This window comes from Phyllobates terribilis, unplaced genomic scaffold (assembly GCF_046119375.1).
Source record: "Phyllobates terribilis strain yellow unplaced genomic scaffold, ASM4611937v1 Scaffold_168__1_contigs__length_4147262, whole genome shotgun sequence".
NCBI lineage: Eukaryota > Metazoa > Chordata > Amphibia > Anura > Dendrobatidae > Phyllobates > Phyllobates terribilis.
This window is the reverse complement of record NW_027362928.1, coordinates 2452861-2479216: the sequence shown is the minus strand read 5'-3', so window position 1 is coordinate 2479216 and position 26356 is coordinate 2452861. Positions and strand designations below refer to the sequence as shown.

Here is a 26356-nt window from a genome sequence, read left to right as displayed (position 1 = left end):
TACTCCCATCATTCACTGCACCACTATTTCCATTCCCTTTACTTGTCACCCCATTACCTCTGCTGTTCTCTGCACCTTCCACAGTCACCTCCATTCCTTCCTCCCTTGTGTCTGGTGTCTCTGCACTCACACCTGCTGGGCCGGGGGAGGGGAGCACTCCCAGAGACTCCTTTCCCTGTAGCACCACACCCGTTTTCTTTTGGTTGCTGCTGGCTTTCTGCAGGTCGTCTGCTGGAGCGCCCCGCCCCCCTACTGCAGCATTTTGGTCCTTGTTCTGGCCAGACTGTTTTCTCGGCACCTCTGCCCGCCCTGCACCCACAGACTTTGGGGTCTTAGTGTCCTTTTTGGGCGCTGGGGCACACTGCCCCCCTGTCGCAGCAGTGTGCCCAGTGTTCTTTGCAGATGTGTTTTTCACATCCTTCCCTGCCCCCCCGGCCCCGGTGATAACCGGCTTAGCCGCAGAGGGCAGGGAGGGAAACTCCACAGAACTCCCTATGTCCGGCGCTGTGAGTACCTCCACAGCCTCGCCCCCTGCACTGTTCCCCGCACAGATGGCAGCATCACCGGACGTCCTCCTCCTCTCCCCACCTTGCCTCTGCCTCGAGCCCACTGCAGAGCCCGTGCCTTTAGGTTTGGTGGGGTTTAAACAGAAGGTGGCAGGCGCAACATCAGACATTGGTACATACTTATAACTCACCACCTCCTGTGCAGCTCCTCCGGTCTTCCTCTTCCTCCTCTTGGTCACCTCCACTGGTTTGTCCTCACCGAAGGAAAACCGCGTCAGGTCCACTGGAGACTCCAGCAGTCGGATCTCCCTCAGCAGTCCTCCTTCCTCCTCCTCCCCCGACACTCCAGCCTCTGCTGTCGGAGTCCTCTGCCCTGCAGGGAGACCACTGGAACTCCGGCTCTGCCCCTCACTGGCTCCAGCAATTGAGACTCCAGTCACCTCTTCATCCTCCTCCTCCTCTTCACTTGTGGGGGTCGTGATGACATTCCACTCGTCCTCCAGTCACTCCAAATTAAGGCTATGAGCATGGGTCAACCATTCAAAGAATGAGTCAGACAACAAGCTGGTTCAAACTCAGAGCATGCTCAGAAGGCTACTACAGACAACGTTCTCAGCAATGTTCTGTGTTTATTCCTACATACACAAAACTAAATACACTACATAATGGGGAGGGGAAAGGGGTTGTCCGGGGCGGGGTAAGCCATGAAAGTCCAGTGTCTGGCCACTCCTGATTGGTCCACATCTCCTTATCTCAGTCTCTGGGCAGATATTGCAGCCGTCAGCTTATAATCTTGTTTCGTTTCTCTGAAATAAGTCTTGGCAACACTGGAACTGTCTTAGTTTAAGTTTCGATTTGAGTAATATGTAGCAAGGAAAGCTTATTGTTATATGACACAAAATGGTGGTTAGTACATAAGCAAAAAAGCGTATAAAAGTTACAAAAGTATAAAAGTTACAAAAATATATATTCTCTTTTACCCCGACACACTAAGGACGCCGGCTGGAAGTTCTCCTGAGGTGTTTAACCCCTTCATTTCTGAGAACCGCCGCTGGTTCTTAAACCTCTCCAGGAAGGGACCTGCGCTTTTCTCAATCCCTTCCCGGAGGAGCACTAACCTGACCACCTCGTCTCTGAGGGCTTCAAACCTCTGGGAGGTCGCGGGTCTTTCCTTGTTGGACGCCCTGGTGTTCAGGACCCGGGCCTCCCTCAGCTCCTCTTTCAGCTGGGTTAGTGCTTTGCCGGCGTCCTCGTACTCTCGCAACGTGGCGACCACTCGGGAGGAGAAGGAACTTGTGGACTCGCTGGAGCTCATCTCCCCCCAGGATCTTGCTGGGCTCTTGTTCCTGGGGCCTGGGGTGCCCCGGTCTCCCTCTCTGGGCTGGCGGTGAACAGTCTCGGGGTTGGAGCAGGTGGATGTATTCTTCCTCACCCTTCCCGATCTCCTCACTCCCTCCTGGGCCGGTTGTTGAGGCTCCTTCTCCCCCGCCGGCATAGACCGGGGAATAGGAGGCTGGGAAGCCATGCCGGCCTCCCAGTAGGCCTGCCTCTCCCTGGGGAGAAGAGAGGCAGACGACGACCCTCCTCCTGGAAGTGCTTGAGCTCAGGAGGCAGGTGCTACTCTCAGCACGACTCCTCCTGTCCTGTATATATACACTGCACAGTACCACTTCTCTTGTCCTGTATACTGGGTGTAATTCTCAGTATCTGTATTATTCTGTATATAATACTGGGTGTAATTCTCAGTATCTGTATTATTCTGTATATATACACTGCACAGTACCACTTCTCTTGTCCTGTATACTGGGTGTAATTCTCAGTATCTGTATTATTCTGTATATTATACTGGGTGTCATTCTCAGTATCTGTATTATTCTGTATATATATACACTGCACAGTACCACTTCTCTTGTCCTGTATACTGGGTGTGATTCTTAGTATCTGTATTATTCTGTATATATACACTGCACAGTAACACTTCTCTTGTCCTGTATACTGGGTGTAATTCTCAGTATCTGTATTATTCTGTATATATACACTGCACAGTGCCACTTCTCTTGTCCTGTATACTGGGTGTAATTCTCAGTATCTGTATTATTCTGTATATTAAACTGGGTGTAATTCTCAGTATCTGTATTATACTGGGTGTCATTCTCAGTATCTGTATTATTCTGTATATATACACTGCACAGTACCACTTCTCTTGTCCTGTATACTGGGTGTAATTCTCAGTATCTGTATTATTCTGTATATTATACTGGGTGTAATTCTCAGTATCTGTATTATACTGGGTGTCATTCTCAGTATCTGTATTATTCTGTATATATACAATGCACAGTACCACTTCTCTTGTCCTGTATTCTGGGTGTAATTCTCAGTATCTGTATTATTCTGTATATTATACTGGGTGTCATTCTCAGTATCTGTATTATTCTGAATATATACACTGCACAGTACCACTTCTCTTGTCCTGTATACTGGGTGTAATTCTCAGTATCTGTATTATTCTGTATACATACACTGCACAGTACCACTTCTCTTGTCCTGTATACTGGGTGTAATTCTGAGTATCTGTATTATTCTGTATATTATACTGGGTGTAATTCTCAGTATCTGTATTATTCTGTATATACACACTGCACAGTACCACTTCTCTTGTCCTGTATACTGGGTGTAATTCTCAGTATCTTTATTATTCTGTATATATACTCTGCACAGTACCACTTCTCTTGTCCTGTATACTGGGTGTAATTCTCAGTATCTGTATTATTCTGTATATTATACTGGGTGTCATTCTCAGTATCTGTATTATTCTGTATATTATACTGGGTGTCATTCTCAGTATCTGTATTATTCTGTATATATACACTGCACAGTACCACTTCTCCTGTCCTGTATACTGGGTGTAATTCTCAGTATCTGTATTATTCTGTATATATACACTGCACAGTGCCACTTCTCTTGTCCTGTTTACTGGGTGTAATTCTCAGTATCTGTATTATTCTGTATATATACACTGCACAGTACCACTTCTCTTGTCCTGTATACTGGGTGTAATTCTCAGTATCTGTATTATTCTGTATATTATACTGGGTGTAATTCTCAGTATCTGTATTATTCTGTATATACACACTGCACAGTACCACTTCTCTTGTCCTGTATACTGGGTGTAATTCTCAGTATCTTTATTATTCTGTATATATACTCTGCACAGTACCACTTCTCTTGTCCTGTATACTGGGTGTAATTCTCAGTATCTGTATTATTCTGTATATTATACTGGGTGTCATTCTCAGTATCTGTATTATTCTGTATATATACACTGCACAGTACCACTTCTCTTGTCCTGTATACTGGGTGTAATTCTCAGTATCTGTATTATTCTGTATATTATACTGGGTGTAATTCTCAGTATCTGTATTATTCTATATAATATACTGTGTGTCATTCTCAGTATCTGTATTATTCTGTATATATACTCTGCACAGTACCACTTCTCCTGCTCTGTATACTGATGTAAATCTCAGTATCTGTATTATTCTGTGTATATAAATTGACTGCAATATTCTCAGTATCTGTATTATTCTGTATATATACACTGCACAGTACCACTTCTCTTGTCCTGTATACTGGGTGTAATTCTCAGTATCTGTATTATTCTGTATATTATACTGGGTGTCATTCTCAGTATCTGTATTATTCTGTATATATACACTGCACAGTACCACTTCTCTTGTCCTGTATACTGGGTGTAATTCTTAGTATCTGTATTATTCTGTATATTATACTGGGTGTCATTCTCAGTATCTGTATTATTCTGTATATATACACTGCACAGTACCACTTCTCTTGTCCTGTATACTGGGTGTAATTCTCAGTATCTGTATTATTCTGTATATTATACTGGGTGTCATTCTCAGTATCTGTATTATTCTGTATATATACACTGCACAGTACCACTTCTCTTGTCCTGTATACTGGGTGTAATTCTCAGTATCTGTATTATTCTGTATATTATACTGGGTGTCATTCTCAGTATCTCTATTGTTCTGTATATATACACTGCACAGTACCACTTCTCTTGTCCTGTATACTGGGTGTAATTCTCAGTATCTTTATTATTCTGTATATTATACTGGGTGTAATTCTCAGTATCTGTATTATTCTATATATTATACTGTGTGTCATTCTCAGTATCTGTATTATTCTGTATATATACTCTGCACAGTACCACTTCTCCTGCTCTGTATACTGATGTAAATCTCAGTATCTGTATTATTCTGTGTATATAAATTGACTGCAATATTCTCAGTATCTGTATTATTCTGTATATATACACTGCACAGTACCACTTCTCTTGTCCTGTATACTGGGTGTAATTCTCAGTATCTGTATTATTCTGTATATTATACTGGGTGTCATTCTCAGTATCTGTATTATTCTGTATATATACACTGCACAGTACCACTTCTCTTGTCCTGTATACTGGGTGTAATTCTCAGTATCTGTATTATTCTGTATATTATACTGGGTGTCATTCTCAGTATCTGTATTATTCTGTATATATACACTGCACAGTACCACTTCTCTTGTCCTGTATTCTGGGTGTAATTCTCAGTATCTGTATTATTCTGTATATACTCACTGCACAGTACCACTTCTCTTGTCCTGTATACTGGGTTTAATTCTCAGTATCTGTATTATTCTGCATATTATACTGGGTGTAATTCTCAGTATCTGTATTATTCTGTATGTATACACTGCACAGTACCACTTCTCTTGTCCTGTATACTGGGTGTAATTCTCAGTATCTGTATTATTCTGTATATTATACTGGGTGTAATTCTCAGTATCTTTATTATTCTGTATATATACACTGCCCAGTAGCATTTCTCTTGTCCTGTATACTGGGTGTAATTCTCAGTATCTGTATTATTCTGTATATATACTCTGCACAGTACCACTTCTCTTGTCCTGTATACTGGGTGTAATTCTCAGTATCTGTATTATTCTGTATATTATACTGGGTGTCATTCTCAGTATCTTTATTATTCTGTATATATACTCTGCACAGTACCACTTCTCTTGTCCTGTATACTGGGTGTCATTCTCAGTATCTGTATTATTCTGTATATATACACTGCACAGTACCACTTCTCCTGTCCTGTATACTGGGTGTAATTCTCAGTATATGTATTATTCTGTATATATACACTGCACAGTACCACTTCTCTTGTCATGTATACTGGGTGTAATTCTCAGTATCTGTATTATTCTGTATATTATACTGGGTGTAATTCTCAGTATCTGTATTATTTTGTATATTATACTGGGTGTCATTCTCAGTATCTGTATTATTCTGTATATATACACTGCACAGTACCACTTCTCCTGTCCTGTATACTGGGTGTAATTCTCAGTATCTGTATTATTCTGTATATTATACTGGGTGTAATTCTCAGTATCTGTATTATTCTGTATATTATACTGGGTGTCATTCTCAGTATCTGTATTATTCTGTATATTATACTGGGTGTCATTCTCAGTATCTGTATTTTTCTGTATATATACACTGCACAGTGCCACTTCTCCTGCCCTGTATACTGGGTGTAATTCTCAGTATCTGTATTATTCTGTATATATACACTGCACAGTACCACTTCTCTTGTCCTGTATACTGAGTGTAATTCTCAGTATCTGTATTATTCTGTATATCATACTGGGTGTCATTCTCAATATCTGTATTATTCTGTGTATATACACTGCACAGTACCACTTCTCCTGTCCTGTATACTGGGTGTAATTCTTAGTATCTGTATTATTCTGTATATATACACTGCACAGTACCACTTCTCTTGTCCTGTATACTGGGTCTCATTCTCAGTATCTGTATTATTCTGTATATATCCACTGCACAGTACCACTTCTCTTGTCCTGTATACTGGGTGTAATTCTCAGTATCTGTATTATTCTGTATATATACACTGCACAGTGCCACTTCTCTTGTCCTGTATACTGGGTGTAATTCTCAGTATCTGTATTATTCTGCATATATACACTGCACAGTACCACTTCTCTTGTCCTGTATACTGGGTGTAATTCTCAATATCTGTATTATTCTGTATATATACACTGCACAGTGCCACTTCTCTTGTCCTGTATACTGGGTGTAATTCTCAGTATCTGTATTATTCTGTATATTATACTGGGTGTAATTCTCAGTATCTGTATTATTCTGTATATATATACACTGCACAGTACCACTTCTCTTGTCCTGTATACTGGGTGTAATTCTCAGTATCTGTAGTATTCTGTATATATACACTGCACAGTACCACTTCTCTTGTCCTGTATACTGGGTGTCATTCTCAGTATCTGTATTATTCTGTATGTATACAGTGCACAGTACCACTTCTCTTGTCCTGTATACTGGGTGTAATTCTCAGTATCTGTATTATTCTGTATGTATACAGTGCACAGTACCACTTCTCTTGTCCTGTATAGTGGATGTAATTCTCAGTATTTGTATTATTCTGTATATATACACTGCACAGTACCACTTCTCTTGTCCTGTATACTGGGTGTAATTCTCAGTATCTGTATTATTCTGCATATATACACTGCACAGTACCACTTCTCTTGTCCTGTATACTGGGTGTAATTCTCAATATCTGTATTATTCTGTATATATACACTGCACAGTGCCACTTCTCTTGTCCTGTATACTGGGTGTAATTCTCAGTATCTGTATTATTCTGTATATTATACTGGGTGTAATTCTCAGTATCTGTATTATTCTGTATATATATACACTGCACAGTACCACTTCTCTTGTCCTGTATACTGGGTGTAATTCTCAGTATCTGTAGTATTCTGTATATATACACTGCACAGTACCACTTCTCTTGTCCTGTATACTGGGTGTCATTCTCAGTATCTGTATTATTCTGTATGTATACAGTGCACAGTACCACTTCTCTTGTCCTGTATACTGGGTGTAATTCTCAGTATCTGTATTATTCTGTATGTATACAGTGCACAGTACCACTTCTCTTGTCCTGTATAGTGGATGTAATTCTCAGTATTTGTATTATTCTGTATATATACACTGCACAGTACCACTTCTCTTGTCCTGTATACTGGGTGTAATTCTCAGTATCTGTATTATTCTGTATATATACACTGCACAGTACCACTTCTCTTGTCCTGTATACTGGGTGTAATTCTCAGTATTTGTATTATTCTGTATATATACACTGCACAGTACCACTTCTCTTGTCCTGTATAGTGGATGTAATTCTCAGTATCTGTATTATTCTGTATATATACACTGCACAGTACCACTTCTCTTGTCCTGTATACTGGGTGTCATTCTCAGTATCTGTATTATTCTGTATGTATACAGTGCACAGTACCACTTCTCTTGTCCTGTATACTGGGTGTAATTCTCAGTATCTGTATTATTCTGTATGTATACAGTGCACAGTACCACTTCTCTTGTCCTGTATAGTGGATGTAATTCTCAGTATTTGTATTATTCTGTATATATACACTGCACAGTACCACTTCTCTTGTCCTGTATAGTGGATGTAATTCTCAGTATCTGTATTATTCTGTATATATACACTGCACAGTACCACTTCTCTTGTCCTGTATACTGGGTGTAATTCTCAGTATTTGTATTATTCTGTATATATACACTGCACAGTACCACTTCTCTTGTCCTGTATAGTGGATGTAATTCTCAGTATCTGTATTATTCTGTATATATACACTGCACAGTACCACTTCTCTTGTCCTGTATACTGGGTGTAATTCTCAGTATCTGTATTATTCTGTATATATACACTGCACAGTACCACTTCTCTTGTCCTGTATACTGGGTGTAATTCTCAGTATCTGTATTATTCTATATATTATACTGTATGTCATTCTCAGTATCTGTATTATTCTGTATATACACACTGCACAGTACCACTTCTCTTGTCCTGTATACTGAGTGTAATTTTCAGTATCTGTATTATTCTGTAAATTATACTGGGTGTAATTCTCAGTATCTGTATTATACTGGGTGTCATTCTCAGTATCTGTATTATTCTGTATATATACACTGCACAGTACCACTTCTCCTGTCCTGTATACTGGGTGTAATTCTTAGTATCTGTATTATTCTGTATATATACACTGCACAGTACCACTTCTCTTGTCCTGTATCCTGGGTGTAATTCTCAGTATCTGTATTATTCTGTATATATACACTGCACAGTGCCACTTCTCTTGTCCTCTATACTGGGTGTAATTATCAGTATCTGTATTATTCTGTATATATACACTGCACAGTACCACTTCTCTTGTCCTGTATACTGGGTGTAATTATCAGTATCTGTATTATTCTGTATATTATACTGGGTGTAATTCTCAGTATCTGTATTATTCTGTATATTTACACTGCACAGTATCACTTCTCTTGTCCTGTATACTGGGTGTAATTCTCAGTATCTGTATTATTCTGTATATATACACTGCACAGTACCACTTCTCTTGTCCTGTATAGTGGATGCAATTCTCAGTATCTGTATTATTCTGTATATATACACTGCACAGTACCACTTCTCTTGTCCTGTATACTGGGTGTAATTCTCAGTATCTGTATTATTCTGTATATATACACTGCACAGTACCACTTCTCTTGTCCTGTATAGTGGATGTAATTCTCAGTATCTGTAGCATTCTGTATATATACACTGCACAGTACCACTTCTCTTGTCCTGTATACTGGGTGTAATTCTCAGTATCTGTATTATTCTGTATATATACACTGCACAGTACCACTTCTCTTGTCCTGTATAGTGGATGTAATTCTCAGTATCTGTATTATTCTGTATATATACACTGCACAGTACCACTTCTCTTGTCCTGTATACTGGGTGTAATTCTCAGTATCTGTATTATTCTGTATATTATACTGGGTGTCATTCTCAGTATCTGTATTATTCTGTATATACAGTGCCTACAAGTAGTATTCAACCCCCTGCAGATTTAGCTGGTTTGATAAGATGCAAATAAGTTAGAGCCTTCAAACTGCAAACGAGATTAGGTTTTATGAACAGAAGCATAAATCTTACAAACCAAAAATTATGTTGCTCAGTTGAATTTTATTAAATGTTAAACATAAAAGTGTGGGTCAATTATTATACAACCCCTATGTTTAATATTTTGTGGAATAACCCTTGTTTGCAATTACAGCTAATAATCGTCTTTTATAAGACCTGATCAGGCCGGCACAGGTCTGTGGAGTTATCTTGGCCCACTCCTCCATGCAGATCTTCTCCAAGTTATCTAGGTTCTTTGGGTGTCTCATGTGGACTTTATTCTTGAGCTCCTTCCACAAGTTTTCAATTGGGTTAAGGTCAGGAGACTGACTAGGCCACTCCAACACCTTGACTTTTTCCCTCTTGAACCAGGCCTTGGTTTTCTTGGCTGTGTGCTTTGGGTCGTTGTCTTTTGGAAGATGAAATTACGACCCATCTTAAGATCCTTGATGGAGGAGCGGAGGTTCTTGGCCAAAATCTCCAGGTAGGCCGTGCTATCCATCTTCCCATGAATGCGGACCAGATGGCCAGGCCCCTTGGCTGAGAAACAGCCCCACAGCATGATGCTGCCACCACCATGCTTGACTGTAGGGATGGTATTCTTGGGGTCGTATGCAGTGCCATCCAGTCTCCAAACGTCACGTGTGTGGTTGGCACCAAAGATCTCGATCTTGGTCTCATCAGACCATAGAACCTTGAACCAGTCTGTCTCAGAGTCCTCCAAGTGATCATGAGCAAACTGTAGACGAGCCTTGACATGACACTTTGAAAGTAAAGGTACCTTACGGGCTCGTCTGGAACGGAGACCATTGCGGTGGAGTACGTTACTTATGGTATTGACTGAAACCAATGTCCACACTGCCATGAGATCTTCCCGGAGCTCCTTCCTTGTTGTCCTTGGGTTAGCCTTGACTCTTTGGACAAGCCTGGCCTCGGCACGGGAGGACACTTTCAAAGGCTGTCCAGGCCGTGGAAGGCTAACAGTAGTTCCATAAGCCTTCCACTTACGGATGATGCTCCCAACAGTGGAGACAGGTAGGCCCAACTCCTTGGAAAGGGTTTTGTACCCCTTGCCAGCCTTGTGACCCTCCACGATCTTGTCTCTGATGGCCTTGGAATGCTCCTTTGTCTTTCCCATGTTGACCATGTCTGAGTGCTGTTCACAAGTTTGGGGAGGGTCTCAAATAGTCAGAAAAGGCTGGCAAAAGAGATCTTTAATCCACACATGTGAAGCTCATTATTCTTGGTGCCTGAACTACTTCTTAATACTTTAGGGGAACCAAACAGAATTCTTGTGGTTTGAGGGGTTGAATAATAAATGACACTCTGAATTAACTTTTAACGTTTAAAAACAAACAAAAAAAAAAAACAATATTTGCTGCAGTGCATTTCCCACTTCCAGGCTGATCTACAGTACAAATGTCACAATGCCAAGTTAATTCCGCATGTGTCAACCAGCTAAATCTGCAGGGGGTTGAATACTACTTGTAGGCACTGTATACACTGCACAGTACCACTTCTCTTGTCCTGTATACTGGGTGTAATTCTCAGTATCTGTATTATTCTGTATATTATACTGGGTGTCATTCTCAGTATCTGTATTATTCTGTATATATACACTGCACAGTACCACTTCTCTTGTCATGTATACTGGGTGTCATTCTCAGTATCTGTATTATTTTGTATATATACACTGCACAGTGCTACTTCTCTTGTCCTGTATACTGGGTGTAATTCTCAGTATCTGTATTATTCTGTATATTATACTGGGTGTAATTCTCAGTATCTGTATTATTCTGTATATTATACTGGGTGTCATTCTCAGTATCTGTATTATTCTGTATATATACACTGCACAGTACCACTTCTCTTGTCCTGTATACTGGGTGTAATTCTCAGTATCTGTATTATTCTGTATATATACACTGCACAGTACCACTTCTCTTGTCCTGTATACTGGGTGTAATTCTCAGTATCTGTATTATTCAGTATATATACACTGCACAGTGCCACTTCTCTTGTCCTGTATACTGGGTGTAATTCTCAGTATCTGTATTATTCTGTATATTATACTGGGTGTAATTCTCAGTATCTGTATTATACTGGGTATCATTCTCAGTATCTGTATTATTCTGTATATATACACTGCACAGTACCACTTCTCCTGCCCTGTATACTGGGTGTAATTCTCAGTATCTGTATTAATCTGTATATATACACTGCACAGTACCACTTCTCTTGTCCTGTATACTGGGTGTAATTCTCAGTATCTGTATTATTCTGTATACATATGTGTCACCCTGGCCTTGATGCCACAAGTGTAAATAAAGCTGTGTCTGAGAGCAAGGGGGAGGTTCCCTAGTCAGGGGAACATTAGCATGCAATGCCTCCTGTCTCAGGCCAGTAGGGGGAGCAGGCTGCCCCTATAAAAGCTGGTACTGAGGACAGGGTTGGGGAGAACTTGATGGCCTGTCTCAGGACTGAGACTTGTCCCAGAGCAGAGCAGGGACAGACAGTTGTATTGCACCTAAGAGGAAGTGTGGCAGGAGGAGAGCCACAAGCCAGAGACAAGAGGCGAAGAGAGCCTGTCTTGGCAGATAAAGGACTTAATTTACCAGACTTTGGTGTCTGAGGCTGGAAGGATTCCACATCCCCCAGCAGATAACCAGTCCGCAAGGGACTGTATATTCCTTGGCCTAAGAAGCCTGGAGGCCCTGCCACAACCGAAGGGACCAGTAAAGCCGTACAAGGCTGGGAGCAGAAAGGAACCCACGTCGCAGGCCATACAGGCGAGAATACACGGAAAGCTCGGAAACGTGGGCTGTTACCCTATAACGAGGAGATAGCCAGAAGGAGCACAGAATGCACGGTAGGCCTACACCCTCACCCTGACCAGGGCCAATTTCCCTGTTGCTCTCAGACATCCAGGTCCCCTCCTAGCTGGGACTGTTTGTGGGTCAATTTACCTGTTCTAGTAAAGACCCTGGACTGCAACCTGTTGTCTGCGTGCTCCTTGCTCCTCCAGCACTATCAGCACCGGGACTCTCACTACCATCACTCCCAACATCCACTGCACTGCCCTGGGGCCGCACTCTTCCCGTGGGGAGTCACAGCATCCCAGCTGCATACATCATCAGCCCCAGCGGTCTGCCTTGCAGCGGCGGTTCCTAATGACCGCATATCCACGGGTGGCGTAGTCGGACATAATCATCAGCACATAACGGACTACCACTGGCCTGACCACCCTGAGCCACGGAACCGGGTTGCCACTACTACTCCCACCGTTTCCCTATTGCCCGGATCTGAGTGCCCCACGGCCCAGGGGGCGAGTCACATACACTGCACAGTACCACTTCTCTTGTCCTGTATACTGGGTGTAATTCTCAGTATCTGTATTATTCTGTATATATACACTGCCCAGTACCACTTCTCTTGTCCTGTATACTGGGTGTAATTCTCAGTATCTGTATTATTCTGTATATATACACTGCACAGTACCACTTCTCTTGTCCTGTATACTGGGTGTAATTCTCAGTATCTGTATTATTCTGTATATTATACTGGGTGTAATTCTCAGTATCTGTATTATTCTGTATATATACACTGCACAGTACCACTTCTCTTGTCCTGTATACTGGGTGTAATTCTCAGTATCTGTATTATTCTGTATATTATACTGGGTGTCATTCTCAGTATCTGTATTATTCTGTATATATACACTGCACAGTACCACTTCTCTTGTCCTGTATACTGGGTGTAATTCTCAGTATCTGTATTATTCTGCATATATACACTGCACAGTGCTACTTCTCTTGTCCTGTATACTGGGTGTAATTCTCATTATCTGTATTATTCTGTATATTATACTGGGTGTCATTCTCAGTATCTGTATTATTCTGTATATTATACTGGGTGTCATTCTCAGTATCTGTATTATTCTGTATATATACACTGCACAGTACCACTTCTCTTGCCCTGTATACTGGGTGTAATTCTCAGTATCTGTATTATTCTGTATATATACACTGCACAGTACCACTTCTCTTGTCCTATATACTGGGTGTAATTCTCAGTATCTGTATTATTCTGTATATATACACTGCACAGTGCCACTTCTCTTGTCCTGTATACTGGGTGTAATTCTCAGTATCTGTATTATACTGGGTGTCATTCTCAGTATCTGTATTATTCTGTATATATACACTGCACAGTACCACTTCTCTTGTCCTGTATACTGGGTGTAATTCTCAGTATCTGTATTATTCTGTTTATATACACTGCACAGTACCACTTCTCTTGTCCTGTATACTGGGTGTAATTCTCAGTATCTGTATTATTCTGTATACATATGTGTCACCCTGGCCTTGATGCCACAAGTGTAAATAAAGCTGTGTCTGAGAGCAAGGGGGAGGTTCTCTAGTCAGGGGAACATTAGCATGCAATGCCTCCTGCCTCAGGCCAATAGGGGGAGCTGTCTGCCCCTATAAAAGCTGGTACTGAGGGCAGGGTTAGGGAGAACTTGATGGCCTGTCTCAGGACTGAGACTTGTCCCAGAGCAGAGCAGGGACAGACAGTTGTATTGCACCTAAGAGGAAGTGTGGCAGGAGGAGAGCCACAAGCCAGAGACAAGAGGCGAAGAGAGCCTGTCTTGACAGATAAAAGACTTAATTTACCAGACTTTGGTGTCTGAGGCTGGAAGGATTCCACATCCCCCAGCAGATAACCAGTCCGCAAGGGACTGTATATTCCTTGGCCTAAGAAGCCTGGAGGCCCTGCCACAACCGAAGGGACCAGTAAAGCCGTACCAGGCCGGGAGCAGAAAGGAACCCACGTCGCAGGCCATACAGGCGAGAATACACGGAAAGCTCGGAAACGTGGGCTGTTACCCTATAACAAGGAGTTAGCCAGAAGGAGCGCAGAAAGCACGGTAGGCCTACACCCTCACCCTGACCAGGGCCAATTTCCCCGTTGCTCTCAGACATCCAGGTCCCTTCCTAGCTGGGACTGTTTGTGGGTCAATTTACCTGTTCTAGTAAAGACCCTGGACTGCAACCTGTTGTCTGCGTGCTCCTTGCTCCTCCAGCACTATCAGCACCGGGACTCTCACTACCATCACTCCCAACATCCACTACACTGCCCTGGGGCCGCACTCTTCCCGTGGGGAGTCACACCATCCCAGCTGCATACATCATCAGCCCCAGCGGTCTGCCTTGCAGCGGCGGTTCCTAATGACCGCAAATCCACGGGTGGCGTAGTCGGACATAATCATCAGCACATAACGGACTACCACTGGCCTGACCACCCTGAGCCACGGAACCGGGTTGCCACTACTACTCCCACCGTTTCCCTATTGCCCGGATCTGAGTGCCCCACGGCCCAGGGGGCGAGTCACATACACTGCACAGTACCACTTCTCTTGTCCTGTATACTGGGTGTAATTCTCAGTATCTGTATTATTCTGTATATATACACTGCCCAGTACCACTTCTCTTGTCCTGTATACTGGGTGTAATTCTCAGTATCTGTATTATTCTGTATATATACACTGCCCAGTACCACTTCTCTTGTCCTGTATACTGGGTGTAATTCTCAGTATCTGTATTATTCTGTATATATATGTGGCACCCCAGGGGTCTGGTTTCCACAGTAACAGCAATGTTATGTCTGAGAGCAGGTGGGAGGTCTCTTGGTCAGGAATCCTATGCATGCCACACCTCCTGCCCAGTCCTGGGAGGGGAAGAACTTCCCCTATATAAACCTGGGCTGAGGCAGGGTTAGAGAGTTCAGAGGGAGAGTTCAGCCAGAAGGGCTGACAGGGAGCTGTGGCTCCGGCTGGGCCCAGCTCCTGGGCCATGCCAGAAGTAGAGACAGAGAGGAGAAGCAGCTATAGGAAAGAGAGATCAGGAGCTCTGGGGAAGTCGTGCTAAAAGGAATCAGGGGCTGGCAGCTGTAGAGCTCGCCCTGATTGAAGAGTTACCACCGGACCCGGAGTCCGAGGCTGTGGGGACTAATCCTTACCCAGCAGCAGGAACCGACCGGCAGGGGATTTCAGGTCCTCTGGCCAAGAAACCCGAAGGCACGGTCACACGCGTGGGACCAGCACCGCCGTCGTGGAGCGGAAGCCACTAGAAGGCCCCGAGTCACCGGCCATACGGGTGAGCACCACACGGTACACTCAGGGACGTGGGCTACTTATACCCGCTTCTAGCAAGGTAGCCAGAAGAGTATCGTTAGTTTGGGAGGCCTACAACTCCGCCTGGCCAGGGGAGATCCCATCTGCTCAAGGACTGACCAGGCCCCAATCGCTAGCCAGTACTCCGGAAGGGTCTATCGTTGTCACCAGTAAAGACCCTGAACTACACCGTACCGTCTCTGAGTGGTTCCTGCTACCCCCATCATCCACGTCGGCTGCCCTGAGGCCATACCCCTCCCGTTGGGGGTTATACTATCACGCTGCACAATCCTACCACCGGCCTCAGCGGTCTGCCCTGCAGCAGCAGCTCCTTAGCTGTACTCAACGGGTGGCGTAGTCGTCCAACATCTACCGCTAATACAGCGCCACTTAGTCTGACTCCCTGGGCACGGACCGGATCACCGCCACGAGACTACAACCCTCAAGAGATCCGGCTCCGGGTAAGCTCCCGCGTGCGCAACGCAGCGCGACACAGGCCCAGGGGCGCGTCAACTTTTGGCGTAGTCGGCAGGATTTCGTGCCCGCAACCACCGGGTACTGCGTGCCTGAAAAAGACTGTTCAAACTTACCTGTGGTGAAGATTCCCGCCATCCGGCGCCATCTTCCGCTTCCTTCCCGCCATCGGTGGAGTTTTCCCGCCATCCGGCGCTATCTTCAGCCTTCTTCCCGCCATACGTGGAGTTTTCCCGCCATTGGACGCCATCTTGAGGACGCCGCGCGGGAAGAAGAGGGGCGTGGACTCCGAAAGCGCGCGAGAACTGAAGCCCCGCCTCACGTCCGGACGTTGCGTAAGGTCCTGGAAGGAGCCCAGCAGACGCCGACGTCACAGGAGCGCGACGGAAGGTCCTCAACCCTGACGATCCACTGCGGAGCCGCGGCCTACGGAAGAGGATCATCGCAAGGTAGGCCACGGTCCACTAGGGGGGAGAAGGATGCCGGATACGGAGGAGAGCTTCACCGCTTCAACCCCCGCCAGCGCCACCGCTGTTGCGGTCATGCCTTTCACCATGCCCTATATCCCGGGGGCAGCCTGGCTACCCCAGTACTCAGGGGAGTCATATACCCTGCATGACTTTAGAGAAAAGCTGGATAGCCTCTTCCAGGTGTACCCCCTCACAGAGGAGCAAAAAGTGAGCATCCTGGTGGCCCAATTAACCGGGGCAGCCCAAAGGGAGGTAAAGTCCTGGCCACCTGGGAGGAGGACTGTCGCAGAGATACTAACCCAGCTAACCGAGGAGGAGCTGCAGTACTACCAATACGAGGAAAGCCAAGAGGACCCGGACGGGTCTGAGGACTACCCTCAGGAGGGAGCACAAAGAGGACATAGCTACTGAAGGGAAGTAGCGTGAATAAAGAGCTGTAAATAGTTACCCGTAAGGGTACAAGGACTGCTGCTAATTAAAATATGGTCCCCGTTGGGATTAGTGAATTGTTCCCCATGTGCCCCTATCTTAAACCAGGCTGAGGACTGTGAGCAGCCATTCCTTATCCCCACTGGCCGAGGACTGAGAGCGGCCATATCCTGTAAATAATTATGTGTTTCTAGTAATTTATGGGAGTCTTTGGTGGATTTACCGGGAATCCTTTGTACATGGTTGGAGCGTAACCCAGGAATGGACTAAAGACTGTTAAGGACTCGGGGCAGGACAGACCCCTACCTGGTTACGTCTCCCTGTTTTGGTGAAATGGACACCTTACTTTTCTTCAAAGACTGCACCCAGTTGCGGACACGCCGTAACCATCTTTATGTGTTTTTCTTATTGTATTATTATTGTTTATACCTTGTTATGTTTTTCTAAAAATATGTTTAGTCCCGGAGTACTAAATTTCACTAGGGGGGAATGTGGCACCCCAGGGGTCTGGTTTCCACAGTAACAGCAATGTTATGTCTGAGAGCAGGTGGGAGGTCTCTTGGTCAGGAATCCTATGCATGCCACACCTCCTGCCCAGTCCTGGGAGGGGAAGAACTTCCCCTATATAAACCTAGGGCTGAGGCAGGGTTAGAGAGTTCAGAGGGAGAGTTCAGCCAGGAGGGCTGACAGGGAGCTGTGGCTCCGGCTGGGCCCAGCTCCTGGGCCATGCCAGAAGTAGAGACAGAGAGGAGAAGCAGCTATAGGAAAGAGAGATCAGGAGCTCTGGGGAAGTCGTGCTAAAAGGAATCAGGGGCTGGCAGCTGTAGAGCTCGCCCTGATTGAAGAGTTACCACCGGACCCGGAGTCCGAGGCTGTGGGGACTAATCCTTACCCAGCAGCAGGAACCGACCGGCAGGGGATTTCAGGTCCTCTGGCCAAGAAACCCGAAGGCACGGTCACACGCATGGGACCAGCACCGCCGTCGTGGAGCGGAAGCCACTAGAAGGCCCCGAGTCACCGGCCATACGGGTGAGCACCACACGGTACACTCAGGGACGTGGGCTACTTATACCCGCTTCTAGCAAGGTAGCCAGAAGAGTATCGTTAGTTTGGGAGGCCTACAACTCCGCCTGGCCAGGGGAGATCCCATCTGCTCAAGGACTGACCAGGCCCCAATCGCTAGCCAGTACTCCGGGAGGGTCTATCGTTGTCACCAGTAAAGACCCTGAACTACACCGTACCGTCTCTGAGTGGTTCCTGCTACCCCCATCATCCACGTCGGCTGCCTTGAGGCCATACCCCTCCCGTTGGGGGTTATACTATCACGCTGCACAATCCTACCACCGGCCTCAGCGGTCTGCCCTGCAGCAGCAGCTCCTTAGCTGTACTCAACGGGTGGCGTAGTCGTCCAACATCTACCGCTAATACAGCGCCACTTAGTCTGACTACCTGGGCACGGACCGGATCACCGCCACGAGACTACAACCCTCAAGAGATCCGGCTCCGGGTAAGCTCCCGCGTGCGCAACGCAGCGCGACACAGGCCCAGGGGCGCGTCATATACACTGCACAGTACCACTTCTCTTGTCCTGTATACTGGGTGTCATTCTCAGTATCTGTATTATTCTGTATATATACACTGCACAGTACCACTTCTCTTGTCCTGTATACTGGGTGTAATTCTCAGTATCTGTATTATTCTGTATATATACACTGCACAGTACCACTTCTCCTGTTCTGCTGAAGAAGAGGTGGCATTGGCTTTGGGGAGGGTCAGTACTGATGGGTTTATTATTTTCTATGTCTACAATCCTATGGTTAAATAAAACTTAATCCTGAACAACTTGTTTAAAAGGGTTATCTGAAGGTTGGAAATTGTCCTCTATCATTGGGATATGGAATAATTTTCTGATTGCTGGGGGTCCAACAGCCGGGACCCCCACTGTTTCCGAGAACCAGGGATTTGAAGAGCTCTGGGTGAATGGAGCGGTAGTCGATCATTCGCACTGCAGCTCCATTCACACGTGGCTTAATAAACATCCCCTATAATGGAGTGGTGAGGGGCATGAACAAGTAAAGCAAAATGTGCTGAACTTTTCATTGTGCCTCAATGGGATGAGGGGGGTGGTGATGTGGTATGTGGGCTGGTGGGGTTTGTGTGACAGGCGTGCATTTTCATTTTTCATCCCAGTCCAGCCCTGATTTATATATATATATATATATATATATATATATATAATATATATATATATATATATATATATATATATATATATATATAAAAATGCTTTTAAAAGCAGAAGTGTTAATATGTATTTTTTATCGCTTAGCAGAATGCAGAGTGAAGTTTGATAGATATAAGAAAATCTCAATAAATATAGAAGTTGTTTTTTTTTTTTTATTAAGGATAGGGTAGAAGGATAAGGGATGAACAAAATCAGGGACAGAAGCAGTAGACAAAATCATAGTCAGGAAGAAATCCGGGTCAGATACCAGGTGATCAGTTTAAAAAGCCAAGTCAGGCGAGCAGTTTGGATACAGCGGACCCTGGTGACAGAGGCATTACTGAAACAAGTCCGGGTAGAGGTGTTACAGTTAGAAGGCCACAGGTAGATGGTGAAGGTCCTTCTTTACAGGTCCAGCAGTGATGGTGGATCGGCTGTACTCCGCTAGATGCGGAGCTTTTCCGTCTTTTAGATGACACTTGGGCAACAGCGACAGCATGCAAATGCGCGAGCAGCCCTGGATAGTCCACGCCGGCAGGATGATAAGATCCGGCGGAAGATGGAACCTAAGAGAAGAGAAATAAATACAATGTAAGTGATGGGACTCCATATTACATGATGCTACTGTGCGGTCAGTGTGGCCGGCCGGACAGCAGAGGAATCTTATTCACACAGATGTCCGGGGTCATTGTCAGCCATCATACATGTGACAATCCCATCACTGACAGATGACATCTGCTCCCCATGACTTATTCTCATCACTAACATCACACAACATGGAGATGATTCTCACACTTACCTCGTCTCTTTTTCCCCTTTTTCCCATTTTCTGAGTTTTGTTGGTCTATACTCAGATTCATTTCAGATTTTCTTTCCTCTTCAGTTGTAAATTCTGATCAGAAAGTAAAAAAAACTCAGTAAAGAAATATTCTTATAGGATCTGCTTTGTGTACTGTATATAGAAGAATTGTTCTAGTCCTGTCCCCTATAGTCCTGATAATCTGGCATTGCATTATTATAGGGCAGAATAAGTCCTATATACCGTTCATGACCTAATCTGAGGGGCATTAGATGTATCACTGATATGGAGCAGTAAGCGCCCTGTGTGCCGCCACGTGGTGCATCACTAATGAGCGATATTCTACTATAGGAGACGATGTCTCCTTATATTGAAGTGAGTTCCTGGATGCTAAAACGTATTTTACAGAATCCATGAAAACAATTCCTGGATAAAATGAAGGAAATAGAAATACAGTATGGGCCCATGGAAAACATAATTGGGATCCATGAAACCTGGACAACATAGGAGACCTAATACAGAAAAAACAAATATTTGAGCCTTGAAGTCAACATTCACCTTTTGATGCTGTACATACATACCTGATGATGGGGACGAGGAGGGCAAGCTGTTTATAGCATTGTCGCTATCAGATTCAGAAAACGATTCTTTCTGCCTGTCAGGAAGAATCAGGGGGTCGGACCAGAAGACCCAGGAGGTAACTTCCAACTCTCCCATTCTATGATTTAAGAAAAACATGTAAATCACAAGTCAATGCAGAATAAAAGGGGTGGTCTCACTAGAAGAACACCGACTAGAGGGCCTAATAGGACATATGACAGTCATAGTGAGGAAGGTTTTATGCTCCAATCTACCTTCTATGGATCAGAGCGAAAAACAACTAGCAATAATGGCTGGCATGTCATACTACATCTCTCCTACAGTATGGGCAGCTCTAATACGTGTGAATGGCTGCAATTATGAGCTATTATCACCAACGGTTTCTGAAGCCAAAAGCACAATGACCGCTAATCATTGAGGCTGAATTTGATATTATGGTATTTATGTCCTATATTATGTGTTGTGCATATATATCAGCCTGGAACTCCCATTAATGACCCCATAATCTACTCACATTTCTGAGATATTTGTATTGGTTGCTGGCGTACACTCTGGAGGAGACTTCTGGTCCTCATCATTCATCTTTCTGGTAGTGATGGTACAGAGCTAAACATGGACAAAAACAAGATATGAAATACTTTTTTTTACTTTTAGAGGTCTTTTTTGTTTCACATATTTTGGATTTATTGCGTACATACGGTACTTACTTTAGAAAGCCTTTCAGAAGAAGATGTAAAATTTTGGAAGTCAAGGTTCTCATTGTTCACACTTGTACCCTCCTCATCCTCTGAGACCGAATGGTCTATTTCAGAGTGATCTACAAAAGTAATGAAGTATTATTAGAGGTTGTTAGTATAAAACAGGCGTCATTTATCACAATATTAGTGGGTACTGATTATTACATTTTATGGAAGACAAGACAAACAGCCGCTTAGTCTAGATGATGTCTTCTTCTACTTACCGATAAATAAGCTGTTGTCCACATCTGAGGCAAGCTGAGGAATGTACTCTGGCTTCTGACTTAGAAGGTTGTTAAAATCTAAGTCACTCAGGAATGGATGACTCTTGATCTCAAGTGATCCTCCTGGAAAAAGAACAAAACAAAAGTGATGTGGACATTGTCAGAGATTGCTTCACATCTGAACAGTTTAACTTAATCTGAATTAATGACATAACTGAGTCAACATGAAGGAAGAAGACTGAAAGTCATAGTGTGGAGAACTAGAAATGGACAATCTGATAGAGAAGTGTTGATCCTCAAGGACATGAGTGATAAGTGTGATAGGTGAATATTAATACTAATATGAATAGTATTATATCTCTTACCTGTCCCAAGTCTATCTGCAGGATTTGTTCTGAGCAGCTCAGTAATCAGGTTCTGTGCATTGGGAGTAGGAGCGGAATTACAATCCCAAATTATGTCACCTGTTATACAGAAAATAAAATCTCTTTACTGGACTGTAAGCTAAAGCAAAGTAAACACCTAAACCAATGTAACTGATCAAAGCAATGGTCGGATCATTCCACTTACCAATGACAATCCTGTCATAAAGCTCAGCTACAGAATCTCCATCAAATGGTACAGATCCCGTGAGAAATTTATGTAGGATTATCCCCATTGACCACCAGTCAACAGGTCTTCCATAGCCTTCTTTCAGGATGACCTCTGGGGCGATGTAATATGGGGTGCCACATAACTGGAAAACAACAGAAGATAGAGATGAAAATGATAAAATGATTATTATAACACGTTCTCGCCATAAAAACACAATGACAAAAGATAAAATATCAATGGAAACGTTCTCTAGAAATGAAGAATGTAGAGAAGACACAATAGTGTGATGAGATTTGTAAAGAAAAAAAAACATATGCCAAAGGCAAGGTGAACAGATGGGGTATATTAGTTAACCAAATACCAAAGCAAAACAAAGAAAACCCCTTAAAATATAATCTTTAATAGCTACATTTAAAAGCACCCATATCAATATATGAAGACAAAATCCATAAAATGTACAATATATGGGTAGTGGGATAAACGTAGGATAATTGACATGCAGGCTTGCCCTAGAGATCCCAAATGGGCTGAGATCCCGCCTGCCAGTGGAGGTTGACACCCTAGCTAATCGGTTTGGCGCCCCCGCTCCACATCGGCACACCCTCCGTGACCCTATCCATCCCTAGACAGACATACACATATACAGATAATGATGAAAGGCAGACAGTCATGTTGCTGCTAACATGCTGAATGAAAAAAAGGCAATATTCAATGTATCAATTATATGGAAACAGGGAAGCTGATATAATGTAGTTCCACTAGTACAGAGAGCGATATCAAATGCACCAATCTATACACAATTCAGTATGATATATAAACCATCATTCAGAAGCCTATTATAGATACATAAAGTACATTAGTGCTGGCAATTACGGGCAACAAGAACAATATTATAAAAGCACGTGTGCTCAATTAACGGTAAACATAGGAACATAAATATGTCCAAAGTAGTAACAAGTCACCTATATAATGACATTGAGCATGAAGATAATAGTCTAGGACAGACGGTATATATAGACAACCTCATAACCACCCTGGCTAATCTATAGTCAGGACTGATCTACACAGGACACGTCCAAATGTTGGGACAGAGCATTATCCAGTGTGCGAATTACAAAAAAAGTTGCCAAAAAAGCATTTTAGTCAGCAGTAACCAGAGGACTTATCTGTAAATTGTCCCAACACGTTTCTCCCCCTCCTAATTTGGGGTTCATCAGGGGATCATATTAGGAGATAGCCACAATGAGTCAGTGGACAGACGCGGGAGATAAATACACCCCGATCGGAGAATACTGCTGCCGCCACATTTTATGGATTTTGTCTTTATATATTGATATGGGTGCTTTTAAATGTATCTATTAAAAGTTATATTTAAGATCTTTCTTTGCTTTGGTCCTTGGAGATTTGTAAAGAACAATCTAAATTCCTGTAAGTGTTACCCACCTCACGGTCCAGGAACTCCCTGGTGATGTCCTCCGCTAATTCCTTGTAGGTGTTGGTTTTTGGTATCATGACACCAACTTTTGAAATCCCAAAATCGGTAACTTTTATGTGTCCAGCAGATGTAATCAGGAGGCTGTGGAAGAGAAGATGGTTTTAGCCTCACAGACCGTATGATAATAAATGATAACTTCCCCCCTTTATTATACTACGAGGGGCACTTACTTATCCGGCTTCAGGTCTCTGTGCACCACACCGTAGCTATGGAGGTATTCCACAGCAAGAACCGCTTCTCCAAAGTATAAGCGGGCCAAGGGGACAGATAGAGGACCCCTGGTGCTTAGGAGGGTCTCACAGTCGCCACCTATAGAAGAAAGGAAATATGACCGGTGAGTGGTTTATACAGCAGATCACCATGATGTATAATGGGAAGTGAGCGGAGACATTGGGATAGGAGAGAATATAAACAGATATAATGTATAGTGCACATAATATTAGTCTGAATCGATGGAGAAATGTCCTCCATGTAACTAATAACATAAAGTGATGTCACATCTCGTCTACAGCTGGAGATACTGACATGCTCAGTGCGGACTTACAGGGAGATCACACAGACTGTGGCGGACAGAGAAATCTCAGGGCCCCATAGCAAAAGTTCTAACTGCACGCCCCTTCAAAAAAAAACCCTTATTGAAGTCAATCGATGTTCTCAACAGCAATACACCTTTTATAGCCATTTTAGCGTATGATGCTCCCAAAAATGCCCCCACCCACAGACTGAGTTAGATATCCCCACAGTGAAATCTTAATCCAGTTTCACCTTACAGATATGATGTAGCACCTGTCTATAATGTCCCCACTCAGTATGAGGCCAGTCACAGCCCCCTACTTAGTATAATGGCGCCCAAACCCCCCCCTACTTAATATAATGGCCCCCATAGCCCCTCAGACAATATAATGGTCTCCACCACTGCCAATCAGTATGATGGCCCCCAAAGCCAATCAAACAGAATTAGGATCCCCACACAGAATAAGGACCCCCACTGCACACCATTCAATATGAGGACCCCCAGGGGGTGTAGGGGCATGTACAGTCACCAACTCAATATAGCGGCATTCACAGTCCCCCATAGCCCCACACACGGCACACCATTCAGTATTATGGTACCCACAACCCTCAATTCTCAGTATTATGGCTTCCACCAATCTCACAACTCAGTATTATGCCCCCACCAGCCCAACAACTAAGTATAATTGCTCTCACCAGCCCCACCACTCAGTATTATGGCCCTCAGCAGCCCCACCACTCAGTGTTATTGCCCCCAACAGTCCCTCCACTTAGTAGTAAGGCACACAATAGCCCCACTACTCAGTATTATGGCCCCCACCAGCCTCAAGACTCAGTATTATGGCGCTCACCAGCCCCACCACTCATTGTTACGGCCCCTACCAGCCCCACCACTTAGTAGTAAGGCACCCACCACTCAGTACTACCACCTCCACCAGCCCCACCTCTCAGTATTATGGCCCCCACCAGCATCAACACTCAGTATTATCGCTCTCACCAACCCCACTACTCAGAATTATGGCCCTTATTAGCCCCACCACTCAGTGTTATGGCCCCCACCAGCCCCACCACTTAGTAGTAAGGCACCCACCAGCCCCACCACTCAGTACTATAGCCCCCACCAGCCCTACCTCTCAGTATTATGACCCCCACCACTACTTAGTGTTATGGCCCCCACCAGCCTCACCACTTAGAATTATCGCCCTCACCAGCCTCACCACTCAGTATTATGGCCACAACCAGCCCTACCACTCAGCATATGGTCTCCACCTGCCCCATCACTCAGTGTTATGGCCCCCACCAGCCCCACCTGTGCAGTGTAAGTACTGAGACTCCACACTACAGATGCAATATTGTGGCGTCATCGAAGAACCTGCAGTACACGGAGTCTCGGACCCATCTGCGGAGGCTGAATGGTGGATTTAGGAACCTTTGGCTCCCTGATCCACCATTGTTTTCATCGGTATTCATATTCTGACAATGTGAATACCACTGAAATTGTGATGACAGGTGGTGGAATGGGGCCCAGTGCCGAGCGGTGCCAGGCCCGATCTGACTCACTGGCACCATAGCACTGCTGCACACAGATCAATGAATTTCCAGGCATCTTGGTAATAGAAAACCTACAGTAAATGCACTGTGAGGATGTAACTGTCCTAATTTTCCTAATTATATGAGCAGTGATAAGATGTAAGCAGACATGGGCTGAATATACTACAATATACATGTCCTACCTCCTACATACTCCATGACCATACACAGGTGAGATTTCGTTGGAAAGGAGCAGAGCATGGAGACCACGAAGGGACAATCAGCGAATGTTAGGATGTCCCTCTCCAGAAAGGCCAATGCCACTCTTTTTGGAGTGTTCAGGTTTCGCTTGAACATTTTCTTCAAAGCAAAGATCTGGTGTGAGTCTTTATGGTGCGCTAAGTAGACGGCACTGGAGAGAAAGAGAATCAATGGTTAGAATGAATCTTTACTACAAGAACATCTATAGAAGTCATTATATAATGTTTTGTACTAAT

The 26356-nt window shown here is 44.0% G+C and overlaps 1 protein-coding gene across 1 annotated transcript in view; it reads right to left on the bottom strand.

Annotated features, from left to right (window-relative positions):
• The window catches only part of LOC141207946 (microtubule-associated serine/threonine-protein kinase 3-like), a 50054-nt gene extending 27062 nt beyond the window's left edge, over positions 1-22992 (bottom strand). Inside the window, exons 1-7 of the mRNA XM_073664512.1 lie at positions 22966-22992; positions 22298-22463; positions 22093-22191; positions 21728-21850; positions 21474-21583; positions 21281-21372; positions 20748-20884 (exon numbers count right to left, since the gene is read on the bottom strand). Of these exons, the coding sequence (XP_073520613.1) occupies positions 20748-20884; positions 21281-21372; positions 21474-21583; positions 21728-21850; positions 22093-22191; positions 22298-22463; positions 22966-22992 (754 nt within the window). The remainder of the gene's footprint in view (positions 1-20747; positions 20885-21280; positions 21373-21473; positions 21584-21727; positions 21851-22092; positions 22192-22297; positions 22464-22965) is intronic.
• Between the last annotated feature and the right edge of the window lie 3364 nt (positions 22993-26356).